The sequence below is a fragment of the Oratosquilla oratoria genome, chromosome 7 (genome assembly GCF_046742065.1).
Source record: "Oratosquilla oratoria isolate Oo_2021 chromosome 7, ASM4674206v1, whole genome shotgun sequence".
Lineage (NCBI taxonomy): Eukaryota > Metazoa > Arthropoda > Malacostraca > Stomatopoda > Squillidae > Oratosquilla > Oratosquilla oratoria.
Window position 1 is genome coordinate 55,287,648 of NC_134783.1, and position 13,756 is coordinate 55,301,403.

The window sequence follows — 13,756 nt, forward strand, 5'->3', positions numbered from 1 at the left end:
CCAAGACAAGAGCTTGGGATGAAACTGAATATCAAGAAATGTTAAAGGATACAACTCTGAAGTGAAGGGAGGACTGAAGCATTTAGCCTAAAGATCAGTACTAAAGGGCACAATAACAGAGACTTCATGGTGGCATGTGTTCCCCACAAGACAAGAGCTTGGGATGAAACTGAATATCAAGAAATGTTAAAGGATACAACTCTTTTACATAAAGAAAAATATTGAACAAAGTAGTGACCTAGTTCTTGTTGGATATTTTAATTGTGGTGAGGTTAACTGGGAGGATTAGCAAGTGGCAAAGTAGACTCCTGAGGGAAATACCCTGTTGAGTGTTGCAATAGGAAACACAATGACCCAGTGGGTAAAGGAAGTGACCTGGGTGAGAGATGACGACACTCCCACAAGATTAGATCTGTTACTAACCAAAGAGACGGATATCAACACCTTGAACTACCTCTGCCCAATAGGAAAAAGTGACCATCTAACGATTGAATTTCAGCTGCAGGATGAGGAAATAAAGCCAAGGAATGAATCACACAGGCAAGGGAGACTCAATTTTAGGAAAGCAGATTACTTAAGAGTTGGAAAAATTCTTTGAAGAAACAAACTGGGAGGAATTCATGAATACCACAGGAATAATGAAAAAATGGGAAATCTATCCTGATTTTACAACCTAGGAGTGAACAAACATGTGTCAAAGACTACAGAAAGGAAAAAGCAAAAACAGACTGATTTAAAAAAAAAAAAAAGATAAATAAATAAAATAAATAAATGTGAGCTTGTGAAAAAGGCCAGTGACGTTACTTAGGGAAAATAGAGAAAGAAAAGAATCAATAAAACAAAAGAAGTTTACAAATGAGAGGGGTGAGTGGACTGTGTGTACTTGAACCTAGAGAAGGCATTTAATTAAGTACCTCACAGTTGACTATTGTTGAAATTGGAGCATGCTGAAGGACTGAGAGGCAAACTACTAGAATGGATTAAAGAATTTTGAAAGATACATGACAGTAGTAAAGGACAAAATCTGAAGCTGGAGAGGAGTAATGAGTGGAGTTCCACAAGGTTCAGTGCTTGCACCAATAATTTTCTTGTCTATGTTAATGGCATGATGGAAGGAACAACAGGCTATGCCAACATGTTTGCAGATGATGCAAAAATCATGAGAAGAGTGAAAAATAAAGATGGTAGAATATTGCAAAAAGGTGTAGATACCATTTTTACATGGAGCCAAGAATGGGATATGAAGTTCATACATACACCAATGGCTTTTTCCTCCTTGCAGGTCATCCCTGTATCTTGCCCATTGACCTAAGCCAGAAGCAATGTAGGAAGACACGGAACATCCACAGCAAGACTGCTTCATTTAATATGTGATCCCTTTCTCCATCGCCTCATACAGAAAAAGATATGGGGAGAAATTCCTTCAGGCTGCATCAAAATATTCACACACACTCCCTCACCCCCTCCATCAGCCACCCACTCCCTTCCATGCATCACAACATCATCCATACACAACCATTCTCCACTCGCCCCTATCTTTTGTCTTCGCCCTTCCTCAACAGACATTCTCTTCCGTTCACTTCCGCCTTCCACACCTCTTTTACTAATCTTTCTTTACTCACTCTTTCCATATGTTCAAACCATCCCAATACTCTTTCATCAACCATATCTCCCAACTCCTTTTCCATCACCACCCTCCTCCTCACCTCGTTTCTCACTCTATCCAGCCTAGTAACCCCTACCATAATTGTCAGGCATTTCATCTCAAACCCATCTCTTCCTCTCTTCATCTTATGTTCCAAGATCCTGTCCCATACAGTGCTGTCAGCACAATCACTCTTTCATACAATCTCCTCTTAGCATCTATTCCCAAATGTCTATTTCTCATTATACTTTTTAATCCACCAAGGCATTTACTTGCTTCTCTCAATCTACATCCTACCTCCACCTCCACTCCTCCCTTTCCCACCACATTCGCACCTTAGTATCTAAAACTATCCATTTCCTCCATTGTCTCTCTCTTAATGCTCACCTCCAGCTTGCTGCCATATTCTCCCCTTGTACATCTCATCACCTTACTTTTACCCACATTTATCTTCAACTTTCTTCTTTCGCACACCTTCCCAAACTCTGTCACTAACTTCCTTAATCCCTCCTCTGATCCTGCTACAAGTGCAGTGTTGTCAGCAAACAGCAACTGGCTTATCGTCCACTTTTCTCCATTTTCCTTATCTCAAATCCCTGACCCATTACCCTTGCATTTACCTCTCACACTACCCCATCCATGTATAAATTAAACAGCCAAGGCAACATAACACATCCCTGGCAAAGTCCCACCTTTACCCCAAACCACTCTCCATTTTTAATTCTAATATAGGCTCTACTACTCTTGTAAAAACTTGATTGCTCATAACAGCTTTCCTCCTGTCCCATATATTTGCAATACCTCCCATAGTGCCTTCCTGTCTATCTTGTCATAAGCCTTTTCCAAATCCATAAAGGTTCTAAAAACATCCTTACCTTTTCCTAAAGCATTCTCTCATATCTGCCTCACCATATATACATATAAATACTTATAAATTTACATATTTACACACGTGTACATATATCATGTGTGTATATATATATATATATATATATGTATATATATATATATATATATGTATATATAATTATATATATATATGTATCTATATATACAAATATATATATGTATATATATATATACTATATATATATATTTATATATATATATATGTATATATATATATATATATATATATATATATATATATATATTTATATATATATACATACATATGCTTGTATTTACCTAGTTGTAATATACGGGAGGGGAGCTATGCTCGTGGTGACCCGTCTTTGTATCTCTCCGCATCAAGTTTTATCTTAAAATCTTGTATAGTGTTAGCACATACTGTTTTGTTGTCTAATTTGTTCCATGTATTTATCGCTCTGTGTGGGAAACTGTTCCTTTTCAAGTTTTTTCTATAACTATCCTTTTTCAATTTTTTTCCGTGTCCTCTTGTTTTACCGTTGTCCCACATTAATAGGTCATTCCTGTCTAAAACTTCCATTCCTTTCATTATTCTGTAGATAGTTAGCAAATCTCCTCTTTCTCTTTGTTCCAGAGTTGGTAGGTTCAATTTGGATAGTCTTTGCTCATATGTTAGTTCGGCGAGTGTCGGTGCTAGTTTGGTTGTCGCTCTTTGTAATCTTTCTAGTTTCTTAATATTCTTTTTGGTACTGGGTGTCCAAAGTGATGCTGCATACTCGAGTTTTGGTCTTATTAGTGTAGTAAGTATTTTCCTTATCATTTCTTCGTCCATATAGGTCAGTGGTTCTTAACCTTTTTTGGCAGCGACCCAAAATTTTGCACAAATCAAGCATCGCGACCCAAATTTTGCACAAATCAAGCATCGCAACCCAAGCCTACAAATAAATTTTCTGCTTTGGAGTTTTTATTTAATCATGGTCTGCTTAGAATCCTTAAACTAGGCATCATGTATTTTAATTATTACAGTATATAATTATAATATATTTGTAGTGGGAAAATAATTATTTTCTGCAAACCCTTAGCGACCCAATAAAATGGCTTGGCGACCCAAATTTGGGTCGCGACCCAGGGGTTAAGAACCACTGATATAGGTAAATGCCACTTTGATTGCTCTCAATAAGTTGTAGGTTTCTCCGAACATCTTGTTTATATGCTTATCTGGTTTCATGTCCTTTCCAATCATCACTCCAAGATCTTTTTCATAGTTAGTTTTATTTATTTTTTCTTCCCCAATTCTGTAATCTTTTGATATTCTATTTTTACTCTTTCCAAATTCCATTATGCTGCATTTCTTAATATTGAATTTTACTTCCCATTTTTGAGTCCAATTCCATATTGTGTCCAGATCTTGTTGCAATGAGTTGCAGTCCTCTTCCGTTTTTACCTTCTTAAGTAATTTTGCATCATCTGCAAAAAAAATTATATAGCACTCCACGCCTTCATTCATGTCATTAACGTATACAGCGAACATGATCGGTGCCAGTACTGATCCTTGCGGGACCCCGCTTTTTACTTCTTCCCAGTTGGAGAATTTTTCTCTAATTACAACTCTCATTTTCCTCCCAATCAGAAAGTCTTTCATCCATTCCAATAATTTTCCTCTGATGCCACCTTTTGACTCTATCTTATTTATTAGTTTCCTATGAGGTACCTTATCGAATGCCTTTTGCAGGTCCAGAAAAGCACAGTCTGCCCATCCATCTCTTTCTTCTATTATGTCTACTAATCTTGAGTAAAAGCAAATCAGATTTGTTGTACAGGATCTCCCATGTCTAAATCCAAATTGATTTGGGTTCAGTATAGATTTTTCTTCCAGGTACTTAACCCATCTGTTTTTGATCACTCTTTCACAAATTTTTGCTATTGTGTTTGTTAGTGAGACCGGTCTGTAGTTAGATGGATCTTCCTTATCACCTCCCTTATAAATTGGTACAATGTTTGCTTTTTTCCAGTCCAATGGTACTTTTCCTTCTTTAATTGATGATTTAATTATATCATGTATTTTGTCAGTTAATTCTTCCATGCATTCTTTCAGTATCCAGTTTGCTATTCCGTCTGGGCCATGTGATTTTCTGACATCCAGGGTTTTAATTTGATCACTGATTTCTTTGTGTTACGTTTATTTCTTTCATTGCTGGGGATAATTCTCTCTCTCTAACTTCACTGTTAGGCAATTTTTCTATATGTGTGTGTATATATATATATATATATATATATATATATATATAATGTGTATATATTTATATATAAATATATATATGTATGTATATATATATTTTTTCTCTGTGATTATTTGTTTACACAATTATGCAGTTAATTTCATTAACAGAACAGAAACTATTATGCTTTTGATAATGCTTACAAATCTTTTTAGTTTGCACTACAACATTGGAGATCCAGGAAAAGCAACGAGAAATCCCCCGAAGAGAAGTTCCGGGAACGACCTCTGGTGCTCCGAAAGAGAAGAGAACGGCTAAAATCTAGTCTTAATTGGCCACTCTTCTACTACAAGTTTGAACGTGATCATGCACTCTCCAATCTCATCTGGAACTACAAGGTCAGTGGAATGAGTACAGTATATTCTTGTTTTATTGGTATTGGCTGCATGTTATTGTGTAGTACAAATTGTGCAGCAGCATGATTTAGGTAATTGGGTTCACATGTGGAAGGAAAAGGAGGTGGAGGTAAATTGTAGATTGAGAGAAGCAGTTAAATGCCTTGAGGAGATTGGAAAATGTCATGAGAAATAGGCAACTGGAAATGGATGCAAAGAGGAGATTGTATGAATAGGTGATTGTGCTGATGGCATTGTATGAAGGAGAAACTTTAAATTTAAAAGAGGTATAGATGAAAAGTTTAAATGTGTTTGGGATGAAATATCTGAGAAGTATGTGAGGGGTCACTAGGTTGGATAGAGTGAGAAACAGGAGTGGAAAGGGAGCTGGGAGATGGAGCTGATGAAAGATGAGTAGGATGGTTTGGACACATGGAAAGAATGAGTGATGAAAAATTAGTAAAAGAGGTGCAGAACGCAGAGGTGGTGGGTGTGAACTTGAGGGAATGATCAAGGATGAGATGGATAGGGTGAAAGGGGAATGTCTGTTGAGCAAGGGAGGAAGGAGGCAGGAGAGGGATTGAGGATGGGGGGGGGGGGAGTAGCCCAAAGGGATTTCTCCCAGTCTTCTCTTTTTCTTCATGAGGGGACAGAGAAGGGGAATTGCTAATTAGTTCAAGCGGCCTTGTTGTGGATGTACTGTCTTGCTGCATTGTGTTTGACTCGGGGCAATTGGTGGATGCAGGGATGAACCATTATCCATGAGGGGCTGAGATGGGAGGGGTAGAGAAGAGTGAAATGGGTGGGAATAGGTTCTTGCCTCTTGATTTGGCTACCTCCCTTATAAGGGGGAAAAAGTAGAGATGAGACAAGAAGAGCAGAGATGAGACAAGAAGAGCAGAGGTGAGACAAGAAGAGCAGAGGTGAGACAAGAAGAGCAGAGGTGAGACAAGAAGAGAGTTCTTGCCTCTTGATTTGGCTACCTCCCTTATAAGGGGGAAAAAGTAGAGATGAGACAAGAAGAGCAGAGATGAGACAAGAAGAGCAGAGGTGAGACAAGAAGAGCAGAGGTGAGACAAGAAGAGCAGTGATGAGACGAAAAGAAGACGAGAAAGCAGAGAGAAGAGGCTAGTAGAGAAGCTGATGCTCACTGCCATTAGAAAACTATGTAGAATTTCTCTACATCATTGTTACAACAACTTAACTAAACAAGTCCTTTGGACCTCTTAGATTGCACTAAGCAATATCCACTCAGTGAAACCCATGAATGGTAATCTCCATGCAAAGTGCAAGCCTTTGCCATCCGAGTTACTTCGGATATCATCTCAATGATTACTAGAGAGCTAAGTACATCCCTCTGCCCTCTCCCTCCGTACCAGTTACAAATCTATAAGCAAGTCCATCTCTGAAGTGTCTCTCCCTACTACCAGAGGTCTTTGGGCATCTGGCTTCCAAACTACTCATTTGCTCTAAGACACCAAGACATTCCAGTTGCATTTCTATTGGCTCAATTTCTAGCAACCAGAATCAAGACTCATCATCATTCCACCTTAATTGATACTGCAGTTTAACTGCCATTTCATATGTGCTCCATACAATCCCAATGCTAACTACCCTGTCTGGTAACATAGTATTAAGTCATGTTATACTATACACGTGAAATATGTATAATTTTGATGCTTTGATGATACTTAAGATTTTCATATACTTGTAATTATTCTGTGCATTATGTTATTTTATTTTTTCTGGATTTCTATGTTTCTGTATCCCATGTACTTTGAATGTGTTTTTTTCCTGTGTAAATAATCAATGATTTTAACAAAGAGTTTGGTTAACTTACCAGGCAATTCTCTATATCATTTGAATTGTTCAAGGCCACATAATTTTTTCTTTTCTTTTCATTTTCATTTTCTTTCTGTGTCACAATTAGCCTAGTACCTAAGCTGGTCACGACACTCCCCATCTGTCTTCTCACTTATCTTCTGTAACTCTTGTCCTTCCCTTATTCCTCACAGTTTGTGTTCACAGTAGTGTTTTTTTTTTCTGAGCCAGTAAGAGAATTACATTAGATTGCATTTGCAAGCTTATTCTTCTTTTTTTCCAGACTAGAGAAGAGCTTCGCATTGCCTTAGAATCAGAAATCAGGTTTTTCACAGAGAACAGAGATGTAAGAAGTAATCAGGTCATTGCATGGAACCACACAGAATTTGAGGTTGGTGCTTGCTAAAGTAAGCTAATTGTGAGGTTGTATGAATTAGCAATATGTATGGAATTCATGAAAGAGTTAGGGATAAACCAGGTCTTGCTGTCAGGTCCTGCTGTGGAAATGCTGTGCCACACTGCATTGCCTTTGACTCAAGCATGGGTGTGTGTGTGCATGTGTATATGTTTTGTGTGTGAGGGGATGGAGAGGGGGGGGTCACTGATTTAATGAAGCGGCCTTGCTGTGGATGTGCTGTGTCTTGCGACACTGCTTCTGATCCAGGGCAGTGAACAAGATGCAGGGATGACCCGTCATCCATGAGGTGCCAAGATAAGAGGGAGGGTAGAAGGTGGAGGGGAGTGGAGTGGGTGGGAATGTTTTTTTTGCCATTGTTTTTTGGCTACCTCCCTTGTAAGGGGGAAAAAGCCGTTGGTGTATGTATGTATGTATATAATATGTAACATAAATTACTTCTGTCTTTCAGGTCTGCTACCAGTCTTTAAAGGATGAAATAAAAATTGGTGACTACTATTTAAGAATATTATTAGAACATGACAAGAATTCTGCAGAACAAGATTCACCCATAAGAAAGTCGTAAGTTGTTTGAGATATTTTGATAGTTGATTGAAGCTAATCTAGAAGCTGTTGGTATCTACAACCAGTTTCAAAGTTGATCTCTTTTTATATATATATATATATATATATATATATATATATAAATATATATATAAACATCTCTATATGAATCTCCCTGAATATAGTGCTTTACTAGGGCCATTTGATGTCACCATTGTTGTTTAGTACATAGATTCTGAAGATAGACTTAAGCCGTTGGTGTTGTGAGATGGAAAGGGTGTGAGAGAAGAGAAAGTTGAAAATAAATGTGGGGAAGAGTAATCTTATGACACATAAGAGGAGTAGTAATGATGGCGGCAGATTGAAGGTGAATTTGACGGGCAAGAGGCCAGAGAAAATGGAGAGTTCAAGTATTTGGAGTTAAGTGTGGCAGCGAACGTAGGAGTGGAGGTGGATGTGAATTAAATTTTAGACTAAAGTTGGTAAGTGTCTTGGTGGAATGAAATGTATTGTGTAAAATTAGTATCTGGGGAATATAAGGCAGACAGAAAGGAAGAAGTTAACATCTTTGAAAAGCATGGTAGGTGTTAACAAAGATAGATTGAGGTGAGGCAGAGAGCATGGGTGGAAAGAAAGCTGTCAAATAAAGAAGATGGAAGAGTGTTAGGGTTGTTTTGGCATATGGAAAGAAGTGAGAAAAGACTCACAAAAAGAGTGTGGAGAGAAGCAGATGTAATTAACTTGAGACAAAGACCAAGAATGAGGTAGATGGATGGGGTATAGGTTGTCTTGAATACATGAAGAATGTCTGTGGTTCAAGGATGAGAGATTACAAAAGGTAGGAGTGAAGGGCTGTAAAGGGATGTTCTTCATGTCTGATCCATGAATTGTTTTGAGTGGTTGAGGAGCGACGTCACTAAATATAAGTTAAATATAAGTGGTAGGGCTGTTATACACTACTCTGGAAGCAGTGTCTTGTTGCATTGGTTGTGACCCAAACAGTGTGGCAGGGGACAAGGATGATCCTTCATCCATTAGATACTGAGATGGGAGGGGTGTTAAATAGGATTTACTATGTATTAAGTGTCATTTTAGACTCGGCTGCCTATCTTACAAGGGAGAAAGAACCTTTGGTATGCATATATATCAATGAATGTAATATGTATTCTTCTTTATGTTGTTCTTGCCTTATTTGTTCACTTCATTCTAGACATGAATTCTTCAATGATCTGTACCATCGGTTTCTACTAACTCCCAAAATTGCCATGAAGTGTTTGTGTTTACAAGCCATGACCTTGGTCTATGGTTTACATCATGAAGAAATTGGTCAGTTCAATGACACAAGATATATTGTTACCATGCTTGCAAGAACTAGTGATAAACAAGAAAGAGACCGGCTCCTCATGTTCCTCAATAAAGTAAGTTATGTAGAGAAGTTCATTGTTTTGAGCTACCTATTCAAGTGTGTCGGTTCATTTATTTATTTTTATTTTATTTTTATTTATTTTTAACCAGAGTAAGCCCTCTTAGCTGTAGTCAGAATGAAATATATAAAGCTAATCAAGTTAGGAGAGACCAAGTAGAGGTGTCCATTGGATAAGGGAAATTGTACTCTGTCAGCTGGAACAAGATGTACCAGGTCTCAGTTATAGGGTTGAATTTATGGAAGGCTGAGCAAAGATAACATAAGGTCTTGCATGTAGGATCTGAGTATTTTATTTATGTGTAAGTGGGCGTTTCATGTAAAAGAAGGGATTAAGTCTATGTAAGGTTGATGGAAAAAGGATGCAGTTATGTAATTTGTCTTGATTTGCAGCTAATATTAGAGAAGGCCAATGTGCGTGAAGCAGTGGAAGCAGGTGGTATTCGTGTACTGACGGACCTCCTTACGCTAGCACACCTCCATGTATCAAGAGCCATTATGCCAACACAAACAAATGTCATAGAAGCGTCACCAGACATGGCAAGAGACAGTGAGAAAGAATGGTATTACCAGGTAAGAGGTGATTAAGATTTTTCGTAAATTTGTCATGCATTATAGTTAACAAATGATTTCTTTAGTGGTGAGTTTGTATTTGTATAATTTTTTCCCCCTCGCATATTTCTTTTTTGTAATCTGAGATTACATTTACTGTGAACTGTGAACTGAAAATGATTATCTTACATGCTTTTAGTATAATTTGGGAATACCATATCGAAGGTCATAAGATTATTTTTCTTATATTGAAGGGAAGCAACAAAGACAGAGCTGGGCCCTTTAGCTTCAAGGAAATGAAGGAATTATATGAAGCAGGAACCTTGGTGACCAAGACACTGTGCTGGGCACAGGGAATGGATGGATGGCTCCCTCTGGGCACCATTCCACAGCTGAAGTGGTCCATGGTAGCCACGGTAAGTTATCTGAGGCCAGATTACTCCATAATTATTTTCTTTTTATATGTGAAAGATGGTGTGTGGAACAAGGAGGATGGGAGGAAATAGAAGAAAGGGTAGTGAGTAGTGGGATGATGAAGCAAAGAAGGTTATAGAAGAGAAGAAACAAGTATGCACAGTTTGGTTGCAAAATAGGATGAGAGAATCATATGAGAGGTACAAAGAAAAGAGAAATAAAGCATAAGATAAAGGAGGCAAAAAGGAGAGCAGATGTGAAATGGGCTAAGAGTATGACAAAATTTTGAAAGTAATAAAAAGATGTTTTGGAAGGAAATAGAAAGAGGAAAGGGAAGCAAATCAAGTAGAGAAGAAAAGATGCAGATGCAGATGGAGAGGTGATAATGGAAGAGGCAGCAGTAAGAGGAAGATGGGCAGAGTATTTTAGGGAGTTGCTAAATGTGAAGAAAGATAGGGAGGGAAAGGTAGTTACAATGGGAAGCACTAAGAAAATGACAGTGATGAATGAGGAAAATGGAGGATTAAGAAAAGCTTAGGTGAAAGTAGTTATTAAAATGATGAGAGCAGGTAAGGCACCTGGGTTAGATGGGTGTCATGCAGTGTCTAAGAAAGGGAGGTACAGTGATGATGGAGTGCCTGGTGAGGTTGTTTAATGATTGTCTAAAAAATGGTAGGACTGCCTGTATAGTTCTGCTTTACAAGGGAAAAGTGGATAAGTGTGAGTGTAGTAGTTTCAGAGAGATCAGTTTGTTGAGAGTTTAGTGGGGAAGGCTTGTGGGAGAGTATTGATTGTGAGGATTAGGAGAGGAACAGAGGGAGTACTTGAAAAAACTGTAACAAGCGGGACAGATGGAGTAATTGGCGAGGAACAGCGTGGGTTTAGGACAGGTAGAGGTTGCCTAGATCAGATGTTTGTGGTAAGGCAGAGATGTGAAAAAGCTTTGGAAAAAGGTAAGGATGTTTTATAGGCCTTTATGGATTTGGAAAAAGCTTATAAAAGGGTAGACAGGAAGGCACTGTGGGAGGTATTGCAGATATATGGGATAGGAGGAAAGCTGTTAACCTCTTCACTCCGGGCCAAAATCTCGCAGGCAGCATTATCTGCCAGACGTACAATGTGTCGTAATAATACTCGCATCATAAAATATAGTCACCGCTTATATTGATCATTCTCTTTCACCCGTGAATTTTGATAACCATAGAAAATGTGATGAAGACAGTTTAGAGAGTATGTCATTACGCAGGGGCAACTACAATAAATATAATCAAGATGCCGATATGGCAGCCCCGCATATCCACTTGCTCCTCATGCCGCCTACGTATGCGGCACCGTATGGAAGAGGTTAAGAGCAGTCAAGAGTTTTTACTAGAGTAGTAAAGCCTGTGTTAGAATTAGAAATGGAGAGAGTGGTTTAAGGTAAAGATGGGACTTTGCCAGGGGATGTATGTTGAGGAAGGAAGGGAGAAGATAGAAGATAGGGGTGAGTGGAGAATGGTTGTCTATGGATGATGATATGATGCATGAAAGGGAGTGGTTAGGGGATGGGGAGAGTGTGTGTGAATTATATTTTAAGACAGCCTGAAGGGATTTCTCCCCATCCTCCCCCCTCCCCCTCTCTCTCCTCTCTCTCTCCTCTCTCTCTCCTCTCTCTCTCCTCTCTCTCTCCTCTCTCTCTCTCTCTCTCTCTCTCTCTCTCTCTCTCTCTCTCTCTCTCTCTCTCTCTCTCTCTCTCTCTCTCTCTCTCTCTCTCTCTTTTTTTTTTTTTTTTTTTTTTTTTTTTTTTTTTTTTTCATAGGGGGACGGAATGGCAGGGAGGAGTGGGTTGTCAATTAAATGAAGTGGCCTTGCTGTGGATGTGTGGTGTCTTGGTGCATTGCTTCTGACTTAGGGCAGTGGGCAAAATGCAGGGAAGACCTATCATCCAGGAGGAGCCAAGACAAGAGGGAGGGAGGGGTGGTGAATAGGAGTGGAGTATGTGGAGATGAAATGGATGGGAGTGGATTTATGTCATTGACTGGCTACCTCCCTTGTAAAGGGGAAAAATTCCTTTGGTATATGTATGTGTTTATTATTATTATTTCATTTATTTATTTTTATTTATTTATTTATATATTTATTTTCTTAAACTAATTCTTGCAACCATTTTCCAGGGTAATGCAGTAATGACAGAGAGTGACATGGCTACATTAATTCTGAACATGTTGATAGCTATGTGCAACTTCTACCCTTCACGCACAGAAGACAATGCAATAGTTAGACCACTGCCACGTGTTAAGCGACTTTTGTCTGAACCTGGTTGTCTGCCACACATTGTCCAGCTCCTCCTCACATTTGATCCAGTTTTGGTAGAGAAAGTTAGTTTCCTTTTCTCTTTGCATCTTTTAATTTTACTTATATTTATTTGATAACAAAAGGAACTTTTTGCCACGTGTGATGTGAAATAATTGTACAAAATTTTGAATTGATAGGAAATTTAATTAAACAGTGATGTAACATATTCACTTTGTCACACAGGTTGCAACTTTATTGTACGAGATCATGCAAGACAACCCAGCGTTAGCAACCGTTTACACAACAGGAGTCTTCTTCTTCATTTTGATGTACATGGGCTCAAATGTCCTTCCCATAGGACGCTTCCTCCATCTGTCTCACATGCAGCAAACCTTCAGGGCTGAAGAGGTAGTCGAGAAATTAATGATGTGATTCTTGTTGAGACTAGGCACCAGGGTTGGGTCCAAATGCATGTACTTGTACTAAAACTATCCACTTCCTCCAGTCTCTCTCCCTTAATACTCACTTCATCTGCTGCCACTTTCTCCCCTTGTACATTTCATCACCTTACATTTACCCACATTTATGTTCAACTTCCTTCTTTCGCACACCTTCCCAAACTCTGTCACTAACTTCCTCAATCCCTCCTCTGATCCTGCTACAAGTGCAGTGTCATCAGCAAACAACAACTGGCTTACCTTCCATTGTTCCGAAGAATACAAATACTTCGGTACTCCTTACACTAGGATACCTTCGCGTAGCGCGAATATTTCTACTGCGAAATTAAAATCCTCACTCTGTGGGTCTGGGCAACGCTTATCCTCAGTAAGGGGCCCCATTGGGGTAAGGGGGGGGGGCCTTACCCTCCACCACATGTCTCGCACACTATAACCATTCTCTTCGCAGTAGTGACCGCGTTAACATCTCTCTACTATACATGTTTAGTTTTTATCGGTTTCCCCCTTAATGGGCCGATTCTCAGTCAAACTCCATTATTAGCGCGGCAGCGAACCGTTAATCACTCAACGGTTCTATGTTTACATTTGGGCCGAAAATCAAGCAACCCGCTTCGATTGTCGCCAGCTCACTCCCAGGACGCTAAGGAGTTCGTCGTCCTTCAATTTCATCGGGGTTTTCCCTACGCCATCCTGTGTCCTGGAATTATTAAGTGCTTCTCCATTTCCT

General features: G+C 38.9%; 1 protein-coding gene across 7 annotated transcripts in view; it reads left to right on the top strand.

The window, feature by feature from the left end:
- The window catches only part of Rme-8 (receptor mediated endocytosis 8), a 159,629-nt gene that overhangs the window by 59,973 nt on the left and 85,900 nt on the right, over positions 1-13,756 (top strand). For all 7 annotated transcript variants that reach the window (XM_076188250.1, XM_076188254.1, XM_076188253.1 and 4 more), the window contains 8 exons: positions 4,950-5,132; positions 7,234-7,341; positions 7,817-7,926; positions 9,119-9,326; positions 9,725-9,904; positions 10,138-10,299; positions 12,451-12,654; positions 12,815-12,979. In XM_076188250.1, coding sequence (XP_076044365.1) covers positions 4,950-5,132; positions 7,234-7,341; positions 7,817-7,926; positions 9,119-9,326; positions 9,725-9,904; positions 10,138-10,299; positions 12,451-12,654; positions 12,815-12,979 — 1,320 coding nt within the window. The remainder of the gene's footprint in view (positions 1-4,949; positions 5,133-7,233; positions 7,342-7,816; positions 7,927-9,118; positions 9,327-9,724; positions 9,905-10,137; positions 10,300-12,450; positions 12,655-12,814; positions 12,980-13,756) is intronic.